The sequence below is a fragment of the Bombina bombina genome, chromosome 3, assembly GCF_027579735.1.
Source record: "Bombina bombina isolate aBomBom1 chromosome 3, aBomBom1.pri, whole genome shotgun sequence".
Taxonomy (NCBI): Eukaryota; Metazoa; Chordata; class Amphibia; order Anura; family Bombinatoridae; genus Bombina; species Bombina bombina.
Genome location: NC_069501.1, coordinates 308,768,061 through 308,789,289, shown reverse-complemented (window position 1 = coordinate 308,789,289; position 21,229 = coordinate 308,768,061). Strand labels below are relative to the sequence as shown.

Below are 21,229 nucleotides of genomic sequence, written 5' to 3'. Positions count from 1 at the left end.
TTTCTTTTCAGATGGAAAGAGTCCACAGCTCCCAGCCCGTATTTTTTCTGTGGAGCGTCTGTTATTTTTGTTCTTCTGGCACCTTTTCACCCTGATATTTCTTCTACTGTTCCTTGTTCCTCGGCAGAATGACTGGGGGATGAGGGAAGTGGGAGGAGTATTTAAGCCTTTGGCTGGGGTGTCTTTGCCTCCTCCTGGTGGCTAGGTTTTGAATTCCCAAAAGTAATGAATGCAGCTGTGGACTCTTTCCATCTGAAGAAAAGAAAATTGTCAGGTAAGCATAATTTGTTTTTCTTTAAACATGTAGTTGTGATTTTCCGAAAAGCTCTACTTTTGTTTCGTCTGCCCAAAGGACATTCTTCCAGAAGGACTGTGGCTTGTCAATATGCATTTTGGCAAATGCCAGTCTGGCTTTTTTTTGTGTTTCTCTCTTAGATGTGGGGTCTTCCTCTGTCTTCTACCATGGAGCACATTTTTATTCAGACAACGATGGAAGCAGTGGATGGTGGGACTAGAAACTGTTGCACCTTGAACTTCAGCCTTGGATTTGTTTTGAAGTTGTCCTTGGTTCTTTCTCCACCATTCAACATACAATATTTCTCATCATTCTTGGGCCAACTTTCCGGTTGCAGCCACGTCCAGGGATGTTGGCTACAGTCCCATGTGCCTTGAACATTTTAATAATATTGGCAACAGTGCTCACTGGAACATCAAGCTCTTTAGAGATGGTCTTGTAGCCATTACATTGATCGTGCTCAGACAACTTTATGGTTTTCCTTCTCTTTTTCATGTTCAGTGTTATACATACAGAGACACACAACAGATAGTGAATAATTTTCTCCATTTAAACTGGCTGAATGATTGACTATAAGATTGAAGACACCTGTGATACTAATTAAAAGAGAATAGTCTGCTTGAAGCGTCACTACAAAACAATTATTTATTGTAACTTCTAAAGGGTATCAATAGTATTGTCCAGGTCATTTTAGAATGTCTTTGTAGAATAAGCAAGAATTTGCTTCATACAATGTGCACAATTGCACAATTTATGGATGACAAAAGATATATTTAAATTTCAACACTTTTCATGGCAAGTTCAGATTCCCAGATAGCTGCCTTTTAATTTAATTTTTTTAATGCCATAAGCTCAGATTTTAGCTTCACTTATCAGTGGAATAAACATATATTATTTGGATATTAATATTACTTGACTAATGGAAGATGGTAGAGTGGTTTCCTCTCTCTATAGAAAATCAGATACCAGGAACACCCTTTTACATGCCAAAAGTTGATTTATCAATTTCAGTCTCGGAAGTAGGATCCTCTGAGCCAGAGAAATCCTCATCAGCAGAAGATACTTCAGTATGCTGTCGATCAATATTAGCTTCATCTGATTTATAAGAGTTTAGGAGAGACCTTTTATGTTTATTTAAAGGCGGAATAGCAGTCATAGCCTTCTCTATGGCTGCAGCAATATAATCTTTTATATCTACAGGAATATCATGTACATTAGACTGTGAAGGTTTAACAGTAGAAGTATTTGTACTTATAGAAACATTATCAGCATGTAATAATTTTTCAGAACAAGTGCCACATATTTGAGCTGAAGACTTAAGTTCAGCTAATTTACAACATACACACTTAGCTTTGGTAGAATTGTGTTCAGGCAGCTTAGTTCCTACAGTAACATCAGAGGCAGGATCAGTCTGAGACATCTTGCAAAATGTAACAAAAAAGAAAAAATAACATTTAAACAAAATATCCAATTTCCTCAAAGTAGCAGTTTCAGGAATGGGAAAAATGCTTATGATAAAAATAAGGTAATAATCAAAAGCAAGCAACTTAGCCCTCTAAGAAACAAATGAGAGCAAAGAGCAAAAGAGGGAGAAACTTAATATAACAAATTTTGGCGCCAAGAATGGCTCAAATGCAGAAAAAAAAATTTTGTGAAATGACGCGACTCACGTCATAACAGGCACGACTTTGCGCCAAAAAAAACTCACGACAAGAAAGTCGCAAAAAATGAGGCGACTCGCGTCACGATAGGCGCAACTTTGCGCTAAAATTTTTTCACAACATTGCAATAAAAAGTAACATTCTGCGTCATCACGAGCCTAAGCCCACAAAAATTTTGAAAGAAACAGACTCCAAGTTACAACTAACTGGGAACCCCAGGTAAGTCTAAAAAAACTCCCATAAACATAATTTCCATGCTGAAACTGTTAGACTGCAAAAGGGAAATACACAGACCTGACTCATGGCAAATATATACAATATACATTTAAAACTTTATAAGATAAAGTGCCAAATATAGCTGAGAGTCTCTTAAAAAATGATATATACTTAACTGAAGACACCCATCTACATATAGCAGGCAGCCAAACCAGTACTGAAACATAACAGCAGAGGTAATGGTAGAGGAGTATAATGTCGATCTGTAAAGGGTAAAGGGAGGCAGCAGATGAATCCCTGTGACCGATTTACAGAGAGCCTTAGAATAGATTTCCCATAGGTGAAAACATAGTGTCGTCAGGCAATACTCCCTTCACATCCCTCAGACAAACACTGTAATTTGAGAGGAACTGGGCTTCAATATGCTTAGAAGCGCCTATCACAGAAGAAAATCAAACACAACTTGCTTCACCACCTCCACAAGGAGGCATCGTTTGTAAAACTTAGGTATGAGTGAGGTAGGAGCTGTATTTATAGGCATTTTGAGGTTTGGGAAACTTTGCCACCTCCTGGTAGGAATGTATATCCCATACGTCACTAGCTCATGGACTCTTGCCACTTACATGAAAGGAAGAAAATGTTGAGGTTTCCTGTCCCTTTAAGTTAACAGAGAATTAACAGTTAGACTGACTGAGGCAGAGAGACGCAGATACAGAGTAAAAGGCTATATAATTCCTGTAGTACATACCTGGGGAGATAGGAGAGAGACCAATGTAAGCAGAGTTCTTATGAAGTCCAACAAATTTTATATATATATATATATATGTATGTGTGTGGGTGTGGGTATATATATATAATATAGTTTAAGTTGAGAACGTGTTTCATTAAAAAATCGTTTTTTCAAATGCTCATATCATTGGAGTATTATTACATATTTTGCTGGACTGGGAATCACTACAAAACTGGAGAATTTGAAGTGATTAGGTTTATTAGCTGTTGACATATTTGGGATTAAAAAAACTGGGGTATGAGATAAAAATGCCGTTGACTTAAAGGGACAGTCTACACCAGAATTTGTATTGTTTAAAAAGATAGATAATCCCTTTATTACTCATTCCATAGTTTTGCACAACCAACATAGTTATATAAATACACATTTTACCTCTGTGATTATCTTGTATCTAACCCTTTGCAAACTGCCCCCTTATTTCAGTTTTTTTGACAGACATCCATTTTAGCCAATCAGAGCTGGCTCACCTAAACTCCACGTGTGTGAGCCCAGTATTATCTTTATGACACACATGAACTAATATCCTCTAGTGGTGAAAAACTGTCAAAATGCCCTGAGAGAAAAGGCGGCCTTCAAGGGTTTAGAAATTAGCATATGAACCTCCAAGGTTTAGCTTTCAACTAAGAATACCAAGAGAACAAAGCAAAATTAGTGATAAAAGTAAATTGGAAAATTGTTTAACCCTTTAATGACCAGCGTACCCATTACAACATTGGTCGTTTTGCCCTTAAGGACCAGCGACATACCCTGTACGTTGCTGCAGTCCTGGTCTTCTCTCTGCCGCAACCTCACTCAAAATAGCGAGATTGCGCTATTTCTGCATGACCCACAAGTGGGGCACTGCAGAAATAGATTTGCAGAGCTACCGATGCAGAGAGGGCCACTCTGTGGTGCCAATTGTTGGTGGGTGGGAGCGTAAGGAGAGAAGCGGGTGGGCGGCCCATTTCTGGGGGGGTGCGGCAGGACGGCAGGACCGCTACGCCACGCTACACAGATAGGGAACATAGAAAAAAGCTGGGAAGTGAGGGGGAAGGAGAGAGGAAGGGCAATAAGGCGGATCCTATGTGGGATCCATTGTGGGAAAGGGATCTGGGAGGGGGGCAGGGTAATGGGGGGCAGCTACACTACAGAAAAAGTGGTTAATGTTTTCTTGTTTGTTTTTTAAATATGCATAAATTGAAGCAATTGGGTACTGGCAGACAGCTACCAGTACCTAAGATGGCACCAAATAGTTAGAGGAGGAGGGTTAAAGAGTTGTTTGGTGGGATCAGGGAGGTTGGGGGTAAAAAGGGATCCTACACTGCAAAAAATATTTTAAAAAATTAAATATATTATTTTTTTTAAAGCAGCCTTTTATTTTAGTACTGGCAGACTTTCTGCCAGTACTTAAAGGGATACTGAACCCAAATTATTTATTTCATGATTCAGATAGAGCATGCAATTTTAAGCAACTTTCTAATTTACTCCTATTATCAAATTTTCTCCATTCTCTTGCTATCTTTATTTGAAAAGGAAGGCATCTAATCTAAGGAGCCAGCAAATTTTTGGGTCATCATTCTGGACAGCACTTGTTTATTGGTGCTGTCCAATCAGCAATGACAGCCCAGGTTGTGAACTAAAAATGGGCCGGCTTCTAAATAAAGATAGCAAAGGAATGAAGAAAATTTCATAATAGGAGTACACTAAAAAGTTGCTTAAAATTGCATGCTCTATCTGAATCATGAAAGAAAAAATTTGGGTTCAGTGTACCTTTAAGATGGGTTGACAATTGTGGGGTGGGGGAGGGAAGAGAGCTGTTTGAGAGGGGTCAGGGCGGGATCAGGGTGCGGGATGTGTCAGGTGGGAGGCTGATCTCTACACTAAAGCTAAAATAACCCTACAAGCAACCTAATTAACCCCTTCACTGCTGGGCATAATACAAGGTGCACAGCGGCATTTAGCGGCCTTCTAATTGCCAAAAAGCAATGCCAAAGCCATATATGTCTGCTATTTTTGAACAAAGGGGATCCCAGAGAAGAATTTACAACCATTTGTGCCATGATTGCACAAGCTGTTTGTAAATAATTTCAGTGAAAAAAACGAAATGTTTTATTTGGTCGCATTTGGTGGTGAAATGGTGGCATGAAATATACCAAAATGGGCCTAGATCAATACTTTGGGTTGTCTACTAAAATAAATATTTATATTTTTGATAGATAAATATAAAAAAGGCTCTATTTCTGTTTAAATGTATTGATGGCAAAAATGCTAAAAATTCTCTGGTCTTTTGAGGAAGTTTTTGTCTGAAGTTCCGGGTCCTTAAGGGGTTAAACTTACATTCTCTATCCGAATCATGAAAGTTTATTTTGGACTAGACTGTCCCTTTAACATTGGAGAATCAAAAAGGTTTATCTACAAATTAGCTGCATGGATTTGTTTGAAATTTGGAATTTGCATTAAACTGGGTGAAAATTTGTCCCATTAGTATTTTTTAATATATTTTGAGTTATTTTACACTAAAATCCATGATGGCGCCATAAGCATATTTTTGCTTGTGCATGTTATTGCTTGGTGAACACTGAATCTGTGCTGAGTAACGTGCGAACAGCTTTGCATTATAAATTAGATTTTTCAAATGCTCAGAATGACATATCTGGCTGAAATTTGGCATGTAGGGCTCTGACTCACTACAAAGCTGGAATATTTCAAATTATTTGGTTAAGTAGTTTTTGAGATATTCGAGATTGAAAAAAACAGGCTTATGAGTTAAAAATCCGATAGACTTAAAGTGGCATAAAACATGTTAAGATCTCAGTCTGCATATCCTATAAGTGCTAATTAGTAAACGTAGTTTGCATTAAAAAAAATGTTTAAAAATTGCTGAGAAGTATTTTAAAGGAATTTTTATAATTTGTATTTGCACACCTTAGTCTTTCAGACTTAGAGGCCTATTTATCAAAGGTCTGTCGGACCTTATCCGACAGTGCAGATCAGGTCTGACAGACTTCGCTGAATGCGGAGAGCAATACGCTCTCCGTATTCAGCATTGCACCAGCAGCTCTTGTGAGCTGCTGGTGCAACGCTGCCACCTGCAGATTCGCGGCCAATCGGCCACAAGCAGGGGAGTGTCAATCAACCTAATCATACTCGATCGGGTTGAATTGTGGCGATTTCTGTCCGCCTCATCAGAGCAGGCGGACAGGTTATGGAGCAGCTTTAGACCGCTGTTTCATAACTGCTGTTTCTGGCGATTCTGAAGGCTCGCCAGAAACACGGGCCCACAAGCTCCATACGGAGCTTGATAAATGGGCCTCTTATTGTATAATGTTGTACAGCAATCAATTGTGTGTATGTGCACAGCTCAGCGTGTCAGACATATTGTATAGTTTTGTATAGTAATCAATCGTGTGTATGTGCACAGCTCAGTGTATCAGACTTATTGTATAGTGTTGTATAGCAATCAATCATTGTGTATGTGCACAGCTCAGTGTATCAGACTTATTTTATAATGTTGTATAGTAATCAATCATTGTGTGTATGTGCACAGCTCAGTGTATCAGACTTATTGTATAGTGTTGTATAGTAATCAATCATTGTGTATGTGCACAGCTCCGCATGTTAGACTTATTGTAGTGTTGTATAGTAATCAATCATTATGTGTATGTGCACAGCTCAGCATGTCAGACTTATTTTATAGTGTTGAATAGTAATCAATCATTATGTGTATGTGCACAGCTCAGCATGTCAGACTTATTATATAGTGTTGTATAGTAATCAATCATTATGTGTATCTGCACAGCTCAGCGTGTCAGACTTAATGTATAGTGTTGTATAGTAATCAATCATTGTGTATGTGCACAGCTCAGTGTATCAGACTTATTATATAGTGTTGTATAGTAATCAATCATTATGTGTATGTGCACAGCTCAGCATGTCAGACTTATTATATAGTGTTGTATAGTAATCAATCATTATGTGTATGTGCACAGCTCAGCATGTTAGACTTATTATATAGTGTTGTATAGTAATCAATCATTATGTGTATGTGCACAGCTCAGCATGTCAGACTTATTATATAGTGTTGTATAGTAATCAATCATTGTGTGTATGTGCACAGCTCAGCATGTCAGACTTATTATATAGTGTTGTATAGTAATCAATCATTATGTGTATGTGCACAGCTCAGCATGTCAGACTTATTATATAGTGTTGTATAGTAATCAATCATTGTGTGTATGTGCACAGCTCAGCATGTCAGACTTAATGTATAGTGTTGTATAGTAATCAATTATTATGTGTATGTGCACAGCTCAGCGTGTCAGACTTAATGTATAGTGTTGTATAGTAATCAATCATTGTGTTTTTTTGTGTGTGCACAGCTCAGCATGTCAGACATATTGTATAGTGTTGTATAGCAATCAATCATTGTGTATGTGCACAGCTCAGCATGTTAGACTTATTGTATAGTGTTGTATAGTAATCAATCATTGTGTGTGTGTGCACAGCTCAGTGTGCCAGACTTTTTGTATAGTGTTGTATAGTAATCAATCATTGTGTATGTGCACAGATTAGTGTATCAGACTTATTGTATAGTTTTGTATAGAAATCAATCATTGTGTGTATGTGCACAGCTCAGCATGTCAGACTTATTGTATAGTTTTGTATAGTAATCAATCATTGTGTGTATGTGCACAGCTCAGCATGTCAGACTTATTGTATAGTGTTGTATAGTAATCAATCATTGTGTGTATGTGCACAGCTCAGTGTATCAGACTTATTGTATAGTTTTGTATAGTAATCAATCATTGTGTATGTGCACAGCTCAGCATGTCAGACTTATTGTATAGTGTTGTATAGTAATCAATCATTATGTGTATGTGCACAGCTCAGCATGTCAGACTTAATGTATAGTGTTGTATAGTAATCAATCATTGTGTGTTTTTGTTTGTGCACAGCTCAGCATGTCAGACATATTGTATAGTGTTGTATAGCAATCAATCATTGTGTATGTGCACAGCTCAGCATGTTAGACTTATTGTAGTGTTGTATAGTAATCGATCATTATGTGTATGTGCACAGCTCAGCATGTCAGACTTAATGTATAGTGTTGTATAGTAATCAATCATTGTGTGTCTGTGTGTGTGTGTGTGTGCACAGCTCAGCATGTCAGACATTTGTATAGTGTTGTATAATAATCAATCATTGTGTATGTGCACAGCTCAGCGTGTTAGACTTATTGTATAGTGTTGTATAGTAATCAATCATTATGTGTATGTGCACAGCTCAGCATGTCAGACTTATTATATAGTGTTGTATAGTAATCAATCATTATGTGTATGTGCACAGCTCAGCATGTCAGACTTATTATATAGTGTTGTATAGTAATCAATCATTATGTGTATGTGCACAGCTCAGCATGTCAGACTTATTATATAGTGTTGTATAGTAATCAATCATTGTGTGTATGTGCACAGCTCAGCATGTCAGACTTAATGTATAGTGTTGTATAGTAATCAAACATTATGTGTATGTGCACAGCTCAGCATGTCAGACTTATTATACAGTGTTGTATAGTAATCAATCATTGTGTGTATGTGCACAGCTCAGCATGTCAGACTTAATGTATAGTGTTGTATAGTAATCAATCATTATATGTATGTGCACAGCTCAGCATGTCAGACTTATTATATAGTGTTGTATAGTAATCAATCATTATGTGTATGTGCACAGCTCAGCATGTCAGACTTAATGTATAGTGTTGTATAGTAATCAATCATTATGTGTATGTGCACAGCTCAGCGTGTCAGACTTAATGTATAGTGTTGTATAGTAATCAATCATTGTGTTTTTTTGTGTGTGCACATCTCAGCATGTCAGACTTATTATATAGTGTTGTATAGTAATCAATCATTGTGTGCATGTGCACAGCTCAGCATGTCAGACTTAATGTATAGTGTTGTATAGTAATCAATCATTGTGTGTATGTGCACAGCTCAGCATGTCAGACTTAATGTATAGTGTTGTATAGTAATCAATCATTATGTGTATGTGCACAGCTCAGCATGTCAGACTTAATGTATAGTGTTGTATAGTAATCAATCATTATGTGTATGTGCACAGCTCAGCGTGTCAGACTTATGTATAGTGTTGTATAGTAATCAATCATTGTGTTTTTTTGTGTGTGCACAGCTCAGCATGTCAGACATATTGTATAGTGTTGTATAGCAATCAATCATTGTGTATGTGCACAGCTCAGCATGTTAGACTTATTGTATAATGTTGTATAGTAATCAATCATTGTGTGTATGTGCACAGCTCAGTGTATCAGACTTATTGTATAGTGTTGTATAGTAATCAATCATTGTGTATGTGCACAGCTCCGCATGTTAGACTTATTGTAGTGTTGTATAGTAATCAATCATTATGTGTATGTGCACAGCTCAGCATGTCAGACTTATTTTATAGTGTTGAATAGTAATCAATCATTATGTGTATGTGCACAGCTCAGCATGTCAGACTTATTATATAGTGTTGTATAGTAATCAATCATTATGTGTATCTGCACAGCTCAGCGTGTCAGACTTAATGTATAGTGTTGTATAGTAATCAATCATTGTGTATGTGCACAGCTCAGTGTATCAGACTTATTATATAGTGTTGTATAGTAATCAATCATTATGTGTATGTGCACAGCTCAGCATGTCAGACTTATTATATAGTGTTGTATAGTAATCAATCATTATGTGTATGTGCACAGCTCAGCATGTTAGACTTATTATATAGTGTTGTATAGTAATCAATCATTATGTGTATGTGCACAGCTCAGCATGTCAGACTTATTATATAGTGTTGTATAGTAATCAATCATTGTGTGTATGTGCACAGCTCAGCATGTCAGACTTATTATATAGTGTTGTATAGTAATCAATCATTATGTGTATGTGCACAGCTCAGCATGTCAGACTTATTATATAGTGTTGTATAGTAATCAATCATTGTGTGTATGTGCACAGCTCAGCATGTCAGACTTAATGTATAGTGTTGTATAGTAATCAATTATTATGTGTATGTGCACAGCTCAGCGTGTCAGACTTAATGTATAGTGTTGTATAGTAATCAATCATTGTGTTTTTTTGTGTGTGCACAGCTCAGCATGTCAGACATATTGTATAGTGTTGTATAGCAATCAATCATTGTGTATGTGCACAGCTCAGCATGTTAGACTTATTGTATAGTGTTGTATAGTAATCAATCATTGTGTGTGTGTGCACAGCTCAGTGTGCCAGACTTTTTGTATAGTGTTGTATAGTAATCAATCATTGTGTATGTGCACAGATTAGTGTATCAGACTTATTGTATAGTTTTGTATAGAAATCAATCATTGTGTGTATGTGCACAGCTCAGCATGTCAGACTTATTGTATAGTTTTGTATAGTAATCAATCATTGTGTGTATGTGCACAGCTCAGCATGTCAGACTTATTGTATAGTGTTGTATAGTAATCAATCATTGTGTGTATGTGCACAGCTCAGTGTATCAGACTTATTGTATAGTTTTGTATAGTAATCAATCATTGTGTATGTGCACAGCTCAGCATGTCAGACTTATTGTATAGTGTTGTATAGTAATCAATCATTATGTGTATGTGCACAGCTCAGCATGTCAGACTTAATGTATAGTGTTGTATAGTAATCAATCATTGTGTGTTTTTGTTTGTGCACAGCTCAGCATGTCAGACATATTGTATAGTGTTGTATAGCAATCAATCATTGTGTATGTGCACAGCTCAGCATGTTAGACTTATTGTAGTGTTGTATAGTAATCGATCATTATGTGTATGTGCACAGCTCAGCATGTCAGACTTAATGTATAGTGTTGTATAGTAATCAATCATTGTGTGTCTGTGTGTGTGTGTGTGTGCACAGCTCAGCATGTCAGACATTTGTATAGTGTTGTATAATAATCAATCATTGTGTATGTGCACAGCTCAGCGTGTTAGACTTATTGTATAGTGTTGTATAGTAATCAATCATTATGTGTATGTGCACAGCTCAGCATGTCAGACTTATTATATAGTGTTGTATAGTAATCAATCATTATGTGTATGTGCACAGCTCAGCATGTCAGACTTATTATATAGTGTTGTATAGTAATCAATCATTATGTGTATGTGCACAGCTCAGCATGTCAGACTTATTATATAGTGTTGTATAGTAATCAATCATTGTGTGTATGTGCACAGCTCAGCATGTCAGACTTAATGTATAGTGTTGTATAGTAATCAAACATTATGTGTATGTGCACAGCTCAGCATGTCAGACTTATTATACAGTGTTGTATAGTAATCAATCATTGTGTGTATGTGCACAGCTCAGCATGTCAGACTTAATGTATAGTGTTGTATAGTAATCAATCATTATATGTATGTGCACAGCTCAGCATGTCAGACTTATTATATAGTGTTGTATAGTAATCAATCATTATGTGTATGTGCACAGCTCAGCATGTCAGACTTAATGTATAGTGTTGTATAGTAATCAATCATTATGTGTATGTGCACAGCTCAGCGTGTCAGACTTAATGTATAGTGTTGTATAGTAATCAATCATTGTGTTTTTTTGTGTGTGCACATCTCAGCATGTCAGACTTATTATATAGTGTTGTATAGTAATCAATCATTGTGTGCATGTGCACAGCTCAGCATGTCAGACTTAATGTATAGTGTTGTATAGTAATCAATCATTGTGTGTATGTGCACAGCTCAGCATGTCAGACTTAATGTATAGTGTTGTATAGTAATCAATCATTATGTGTATGTGCACAGCTCAGCATGTCAGACTTAATGTATAGTGTTGTATAGTAATCAATCATTATGTGTATGTGCACAGCTCAGCGTGTCAGACTTATGTATAGTGTTGTATAGTAATCAATCATTGTGTTTTTTTGTGTGTGCACAGCTCAGCATGTCAGACATATTGTATAGTGTTGTATAGCAATCAATCATTGTGTATGTGCACAGCTCAGCATGTTAGACTTATTGTATAGTGTTGTATAGTAATCAATCATTGTGTGTGTGTGCACAGCTCAGCATGTCAGACATATTGTATAGTGTTGTATAGCAATCAATCATTGTGTATGTGCACAGCTCAGCATGTTAGACTTATTGTAGTGTTGTATAGTAATCGATCATTATGTGTATGTGCACAGCTCAGCATGTCAGACTTAATGTATAGTGTTGTATAGTAATCAATCATTGTGTGTGTGTGTGTGTGTGTGTGTGTGTGTGTGCACAGCTCAGCATGTCAGACATATTGTATAGTGTTGTATAGTAATCAATCATTATGTGTATGTGCACAGCTCAGCATGTCAGACTTAATGTATAGTGTTGTATAGTAATCAATCATTGTGTGTGTGTGTGTGTATGCACAGCTCAGCATGTCAGACATATTGTATAGTGTTGTATAGTAATCAATCATTGTGTATGTGCACAGCTCAGCGTGTTAGACTTATTGTATAGTGTTGTATAGTAATCTATCGTGTGTCTGTGCACAGCTCAGTGTATCAGACTTACTGTATAGTGTTCTATAGCAATCAATCATTGTGTGTATGTGCACAGCTCAGCGTGTCAGACTTATTGTATAGTGTTGTATAGTAATCAATCCTTGTGTGTGCACAGCTCAGCATGTCAGACTTACTTTATAGTCCCAGAGACAAAACTTTTTTTTGCTTTTTGCAATGTTTTTTTTTTAATTAAACATTTTTCTGAAGACCATTTTGAAATGTAATTCAATTTTAAATTAGACAGTTACACTAAAGCACCAGCAAAAATTACATGCTGCTTAACAATACAATTTCAGATGTTCACAATTGTGCATTCACTTTCAAAGGGTTAAATTAGAAGACAAGGAAGGCGAGGTGGCAGGCACTACTACAAACCAGGCGCAGTTTAAAAATGTAAATGAAATTTAATGAAAAAAGATTAAAATACATGATAGGCTTGACACAGGACAAGGGAGGAAAGTAGAGTGATGGCCTGACGCGTTTCGCACCCCCTGGTGGCGCTTAATCATAGGCTGAGGTGCAAGGGAAGTGAGACCTATTTAAAGGATAAAGTATTAACCCTTCCAGTGTTGACAGATAATTTTAAAACAACATTTATGGATAAAAACATACACAAATTTACAATAGGATCTATATACAAAAAGCTCAGGTCTCTGTTTGAAAACTCAAGTAAATATATAGAAATGCTAACACGTATTTTTGCTATCATTCCATTAAAGAAAAGTGCATAAGGAAAAATGAATTAATATACATTTAGGATCAATGTCAATTAAACTTCTTAGTTACCAATCCCCAATAAACATTAAATATTAAATTCATTATTTCACTTATGATCTAATCATCTATTAGGTAGTTAATGTCACATTCTTTATTCATACCATTTGGGTGACAAGTATTTAATTTAATTATCCAAAAGATTTATTTTTTATCAAGAATCTTATGTTTGTTACCCCCTCTAGGTGGAATAATTGCTATGTCAAATGTATACCATTGAAATGATTGGCTATAGCCGAGTCTTTACAATAGTTTTTAACGTCTCTGACATGTTCTACAAACCTGGTCTCGACTTCTCGTGAGGATTTACCCACGTATTGACATTTACAAATATTGCAAGTCGAAAGGTAGATTGCAAATTTAGTTTTACAATTGGCATAAAAATTTATGCCATATTGTTTATTATCTACACTAGAGGAGAACTGATCACCTTTAATCAGATGGAGACAGGTTGTACATTCTCTGCTTCCACGCTTAAAAGTACCTTTCTTTGATAACCAGTCCCCTGAACTGGAACTATTATTATCTTGTACTAAGCTTGGGGCAAGTTCTCTCCCTAGTGTTTTCGTTCTTTTAGGGACAAACCTAAAGTTCTTAACAAAAGGTTTTAGAACTTCATCCCCTAACAGTATATGTGAATGTTTTTTAATAATTTTAACCACAGTATTATAATGTTGAGAGTACTCAGTAGTAAATACTATTGTATCATTTGTATGTAATTTATGTTTATCCTCTGAATTTTTGGGGTTTCTCTTATAGTCCTTTACTGTGAGTCTACATTGTTCTAAATTTATATCCCCTCTTGACAAGCCTCTCTTTCAATTCTAACGACTGCTGGTCATATGTGGAATCACATTTGGTGTTTCTACGGAGCCTAATAAATTGCCCTCTCGGTATGTCCAGGATGTTGAGATGCTGCGTGCAGAATTGTGTTGCCTGCTATTGGCTTTCTATACGTTTGGGTAACTATTTGATTATCAAGGATCATCAAAGTTAGATCTAAATAGTTAATTTGCTGTTTGTTCTGCTCCCCAGTAAATTGTAAACCCATCTGGTTACTGCTCAAATAAACCAAAAGATCCTCAAGGAGAAATTCTTTCCTTTCATCTTTAACTATCAACAACAAATCATCTATGTAACGAACAAACAGTACTACTTGTTCCATCCAAGGGTTATTTGTAGAAAAAATATTTGACAATTCCCACCATGCTTCATAAATGTTTGCAAATGCAGGGGCAAATTTTGCCCCCATGGCGGTCCCCCTTACCTGCAAGTAGTACTCATTGTTGAACATAAAATAATTATGTGAAAGTAAAAAATTGTAAGACTTCACATATATAACCCCTCCTACAATCCATCAAATCTGTCTCTTTCTCCAAAAAATATTCAACAGCTCTAATACCTAAATTTTGAGGTATACTGGTATAGAGTGAAGTGATATCAGCAGTAATCCAGCTATAGTTTGATTGCCATTGGATAGTATCAAGTGTAGTTAACAAGTGTGTTGTATCCCTTAGGTAGCTAAGTTGTCTTTTTGCTATGGGCTGCAATAAGGTATCCATCTATTCTTCTAAAGGTTCCAATAAGGAGCCAATTCCCGCAACTATGGGTCTCCCTGGTGGGTATTTACTATCCTTATCTATTTTTGGTACATGATGGAATAGTGGTGTAATAGGATACTCAGGAACCAATATTTCCATAACTTCAGTTTTGAAAATGCCCAGTAGAATGCCATCTTCAACAAGCTTGCCCATGTTTTTTTTAAAAACATGAACCGGATTGTGTGGCAACAACTTACATACATTAATATCACTATAATTTTATCCATAATTGTTGTTTTAAAATTATCTGTCAGCACTAGAAGGGTTAATACTTTATCCTTTAAATAGGTCTCACTTCCCTTGCACCTCAGCCTATGATTAAGCGCCACCAGGGGGCGCGAAACGCGTCAGGACATCACTCTACTTTCCTCCCTTGTCCTATGTCAAGCCTATCATGTATTTTAATCTTTTTCATTAAAGTTTAAATTTAATTAATTTAAGTTTAAACTGCGCCTGGTTTGTAGTAGTGCCTGCCACCTCGCCTTCCTTGTCTGTATTGCACATTTGCGGTCACGGATCAGACCGCAGCTACGGCACTCTGCCAGCTTACTTGTCATTGGACGCATTTACTGTGTGAACTGGTTCCGGTTCCTGATGCAGCTATACCGCGTGGATTACACTTTGCCTGTTAAATTAGAAGACTATAAGGTGGTAACATTTTCATGCCACACACACACAGACACACACATATATATATATATATATATATACACACACTCACTGGCCACTTTATTAGGTACAAATTGCTTGGTAACACAAATTGCTAATCAGCCAATCACATGGCAGCAACTGAATGCATTTAGGCATCTAGACGTGGTGAAGACGACTTGCTGAAGTTCAAACCGAGCGTCAGAATGGGGAAGAAAGGGGATTTAAGTGACTTAAAGGTATACCTAATAAAGTGGCTGGTGAGTGTATATATATACAGTATCTCACAAAAGTGAGTACACCCCTCACATTTTTGTAAATATTTTATTATATCTTTTCATGTGACAACACTGAAGAAGTGACACTTTGCTGCAATGTAAAATAGTGAGTGTACAGCCTGTATAACAGTGTAAATTTGCTGTCCCCTCAAAATAACTCAACACACAGCTATTAATGTCTAACCGTTGGCAACAAAAGTACACCCCTAAGTGGAAATGTCCAAATTGGGCCCAAAATGTCGATATTTTATGTGGCTACCATTTTTTCCAGCACTGCCTTAACCCTCCTGGGCATGGAGTTCACCAGAGCTTCACAGTTTGCCACTGGAGTCCTCTTCCACTCCTCCATGACGATATCACAGAGCTGGTGGATGTTAGAGACATTGCGCTCCCCAACCTTCTGTTTGAGGTTGCCCCACAGATGCTCAATAGTGGTTAGGTCTGGAGACATGCTTGGCCAGTCATCACCTTTACCCTCAGCTTCTTTAGCAAGGCAGTGGTCGTCTTGGAGGTGTGTTTGGGGTTGTTATCATGTGGCCCAGTCTCCAAAGGAAGGGGATCATGCTCTGCTTCAGTATGTCACAGTACATGTTGGCATTCATTGTTCCCTCAATGAAATGTAGCTCCCCAGTACCGGCAGCACTCATGCAGGCCCAGACCATGACACTCCCACCACCATGCTTGACTGTAGGCAAGACACACTTGTCTTTGTACTGCTCACCTGGTTGCCGCCACACACGCTTGACACCATTTGAACCAAATAATATTATCTTGGTCTCATCGGACCACAGGACATGGTTCCAGTATTCCATGTCCTTAGTCTGCTTGTCTTCAGCAAACTGTTTGTGGGCTTTCTTGTGCATCGACAGCCATGCAGACCAATTTGATGCAGTGTGTGGCGTATGGTCTGAGCACTGACAGGCTGACCCCCCACCCCTTCAACCTCTGCAGCAATGCTGGCACCACTCATACGTCTATTTCCCAAAGACAACCTCTAGATATGACGCTAAGCACGTGCACTTAACTTCTTTGGTCGACCATGGCAAGGCCTGTTCTGAGTGGAACCTGTCCTGTGAAACCGCTGTATGGTCTTGCCCACCGTGCTGCAGCTCAGTTTCAGGGTTTTGGCAATCTTTTTATATCCTAGGCCATCTTTATGTAGAGCAACAATTCTTTTTTTCAGATCCTCAGAGAGTTCTTTACCATGAGGTGCCGTGTATGAGAGAGTGTGAAAGCGATAACACCAAAATTAACACACCTGCTCCCCATTCACACCTGAGACCTTGTAACACTAACGAGTCACATGACACCGGGGAGGGAAATGGCTAATTGGTCCCAATTTGGACATTTCCACTTAGGGGTGTACTCACTTTTGTTGACATTAATAATACATTAATGGCTGTGTGTTGAGTTATTTTGAGGGGAAAGCAAATTTACACTGTTATACAGGCTGTACACTCACTACTTTACATTGTAGCAAAGTGTCATTTCTTCCGTGTTGTCACATGAAAAGATATAATAAAATATTTACAAAAATGTGAGCGGTGTACTCACTTTTGTGGGATACTGTGTGTGTATATATATATATTTTAGCACTAAATGCAATGTTATATACATGTTAAAAATTTGTTTAAAGCAGATCATTGTAAATTAAAATACAACGTGAAAGCAGACTCACTACTGCAAGAGTTACACTTCAATGATTAAACGACCTGTGAAGTATGGCGTTACAGCCCCTCCTACATAACCTACTGCCCAGGTAGCTATAATTTTTTAACCCTATAATTGCAAGAAATGGCTGCAATACAATTGCAGTATTCACTGGTAGCCAACATTTAAAATTACTTCTGTAAGTTGTTTTTTTTTTTTTTTTTTGCTCCAATGGACTGAGCCTGCCACAAAAGTGGGGGAGGAATCGTCCTTAAATTCTGCTATGCACGCATCCAGGGAGGCTGAAACTGGGGACCCGGAAAACTGTGTAGCACCTCAATTAGTATGACGGCAGTGACTAGGTAGATTCAGGACTCAAAATCAAACACAGTGCAGCCAGATGTGGGTGAATAGTCCTATTCTTTCTGCAGACATGCTTTATTTTCTGCAATGACATTGCAGATTGCATCATGTTCTGCCTTGGGGTGTATAGTAATCAATCACTGTGTGTATGTTCACAGCTCAGCGTGTCAGACTTATTGTATAGCTTATAGTAATCAATCACTGTGTGTGTGCACAGCTTAGTTTGTCAGACTTATTGTATAGTGTTGTATGGTAATAACTGTGTGTGCACAGCTCAGCGTGTCATACTTATTGTATAGTGTTGTATAGTAATCAATCACTGTGGGTGGTGCACAGCTCAGCTTTTCAAATTTATTGTACAGTGTTGTATGGTAATCACTGTGTGTATATGCACAGCTTAGCGTGTCAAGCTTAATGTATAGTGTTTAAATAATAACTAATTGCTGTTTGATCTTAATCCTCTTTTTGGTCATTCTTATCATCTCAGTGTATTTATTTTTTATGTATATTTTCTTTAAGTATAAAGATATGTATTGTGCATATGTGTGTTAATTCAAGAAAATTTAAAAAACAAGGAAATTAATTGGCAAAAACTCATGTTAATGCCTAGAAGAGTTTAAGTTCTTGATCAAACTCCCAACTTAAACTGCCTCCGCCCTGGATGCTTTGCATGACATCATCATTAACATCACTGATTACATCACACATCTCATTGTTGATGACATAATCAATGACATCACTAGTAACAAAACCTATTACATCATTAATGGCATCGGTAGTTACATAAACCTTACATCATCCTACAGATGACAATTTTCTACACATCAGAGAAATATGGATAAAATGTATTACAATGAATCTTAGATTATATTGTGCAATATTGTTTGACATCACCTATGATGTAATTAATGGTACTACCATATACAACAATATGTAGAAATGTATGAATGTTTCCATTAGACAAAAAAAAGTATGTAGTGAGATATTTAGGCCCCTATTTATCAAGGGCTGGCGGACCTGATCCGACACTGCGGATCAGGTCTGCCAGACCTCGCTGAATCACAAGAGCTGCTGGTGCAACGCCCCCCCCCTGCAGACTCACGGCCAATCGGCTGCCAGCAGGAGGGTGTCAATCAACCCGATCGTACTCGATCGGGTTGATTTCCGGCGATGTGTTTCCGCCTGCTCAGAGCAGGCGGACAGGTTAAGGAACAGCGGTCTTTGTGACCGCTGCTTCATAACTGGTGTTTCTGGCGAGCCTGCAGGCTCGCCAGAAACACGGGGCATCAAGCTCCATACGGATACATATGCCCCAATGTATGTTGTTTGTATTGACTTAGTTGAATGTATGAAATGTGTTAAATGTGTTCTAGGAGAGTAAGGATGTATTATGTATGATAGGGGTAAAAGGGTTAAGAAGATGCTCTGTGTTAGGAAAAATACTAAGCAAGGGATGTTGTACAAGGAAAATCAATACTGTACGGAGTGCCCAATTTTTTTTCTAGCATTGGGGTACAATATCCATTAGTTCTGCCACTGCTCTAATGAGTATACTTTTTCTTTGCAGAGTCAGCCTTTAAAATCACTTTGGAAATTATTACATCCCTCTTCATCCTCAAACCACCCTATTCCATCAGATCCTCGTTTTCAGCCTTTGCCAAGCCAGCCTCCCAAGACACCATCGTTTCAAGAAGCCAGGATACACCCCATGGGGCAATCTTCCAGTGGAGGAGGGAGTATCCCTCGTCAGGAAACTCAACCAAAAAACCGTCAGGGGCTCCAGCTGCCAGGGCAGACAGAACCTGTGTGGCATGTTTCTCCTGTAAATAGAGGGGCCAGTGAAGGAGCAACTTTTCCAGACCAACTAACTTCAAAAACTGGACAGAATGGTCTCCCTTTTAGTCGGACAAAAAGAACACGATTGCCAAACCTGAATGACTTAAAGGAGACCGCCCTTTAGTTGCCATCAGTACACAAAGGAAATGTATACATGAGTGAGTACTGGATGAATAGAGATTTGATGAAGCATCTTCAAAAGGATATATAACCAATTACGTATAGCTATATTGATATGTGCAATATGCTTGTGTGAAACGACACTGTGCAGCAACCCACCCACTAATTCTAATGCTGATTGTTAGGTTATCTGCTACCACTAATCTTGTGACCTTAGAATGTGCAATAAAAGGACATATTGTCAGAACATTAGAAGCTGTTTTCCCCACAGGACAAAATATTAAGCATTCTATAATAAACGTTCCTGTTTGCCTGGTCTGTATATTTGTATCACAGGTTATAATAGGGAGCAGACCAGCAATGTAGACTCGTATGCGTGTGCTCACCAAGCCTATAGAAAACTATAAAAGGTGGGCCCTGTGTGAAACAGATTTATCCCAATGGAGGGATTTTTTTAAGAAAAAAGAAAGGAAAAAAACTTCCATATTTGATATTTTTTGTAATATTTATTTATGATAGATTATTATCATAAAGTCATTACATTGTTACAACGTCAAGTTATTTTGAGCTGTTTAACATTGTGAAGCAGTGCAACAGCAAAAGTAGTTTATATAAAGAAAAAAACAGTATAACATTTATATATTGCATTAAGAGTATTATATTAAGTATATACATATATATATATATCTGCACACTCAGACATTGTGTGTATAGTTTGTTTATTTGTTAAATTACTGTCATTTTTTATAAATATCATTTAAGGGAAAAAAAGTATTGTTATGACACTATCTGCCATATTTTTATACATTTGTGCAGTATTATACTTCTAATAAAAGGGAGTTAAACTACGGATGTCAGTGTGACTAAAATAGTGTGATTCTTGCTCAGCTGCTGTAGCAAGTAACTTTAGGCATTATTATCCTCTTTAAAGGGACATTAAACACTTTGAAATAGTCATATAAAATGCTTAACTGTGCTTTGTAAAAAAAAAAAAAAGCAATATACTTTCATTATTTATTTTGCCTTTTTTCCACATTTCACAAGCCTAAGTTTGCTGTATTGCACAGCCATTGTTTGCACACTCTACTCATTTATTTATATGTGTCATTAATTGGCCTCAGCTGAGGAGATATATTTTTTAAAAGTGAAACTTAACTTAAAGCATGGCAGTGTCAGTTACTTTATGGAAACGAACAGTACTTTTTTTTTTTTTAATATCAAAACAACTAAGATCATTTAAAAAAAAAAATACTTCTGCATATTATTCTCAGGGTAATGTTTGCACCGAATATATCTTTTTTTTTAGTGTTTAGTGTCCCTTAAACTCCTTGACTGTCAGGAGGTTAAACCAATGAGAATTCAAACCACAAGGTGATATGTCCCTACCAGGAGAGTGTAATTGTAGTGACATAAAAAGATTCCATATTCCTAACTCAAAGTTGTGAAGGCAAATTGAC

At 37.3% G+C, this 21,229-nt stretch overlaps 1 protein-coding gene across 11 annotated transcripts in view; it reads left to right on the top strand.

Moving 5' to 3' along the window:
* Window positions 1-20,624, top strand: part of CDKL5 (cyclin dependent kinase like 5) — a 1,071,204-nt gene extending 1,050,580 nt beyond the window's left edge. For all 11 annotated transcript variants that reach the window (XM_053706416.1, XM_053706410.1, XM_053706408.1 and 8 more), the window contains one exon: window positions 19,384-20,624. In XM_053706416.1, the coding sequence (XP_053562391.1) occupies window positions 19,384-19,776 (393 nt within the window). In that variant the 3' untranslated portion in view covers window positions 19,777-20,624. The remainder of the gene's footprint in view (window positions 1-19,383) is intronic.
* The last annotated feature ends 605 nt before the right edge of the window (window positions 20,625-21,229 follow it).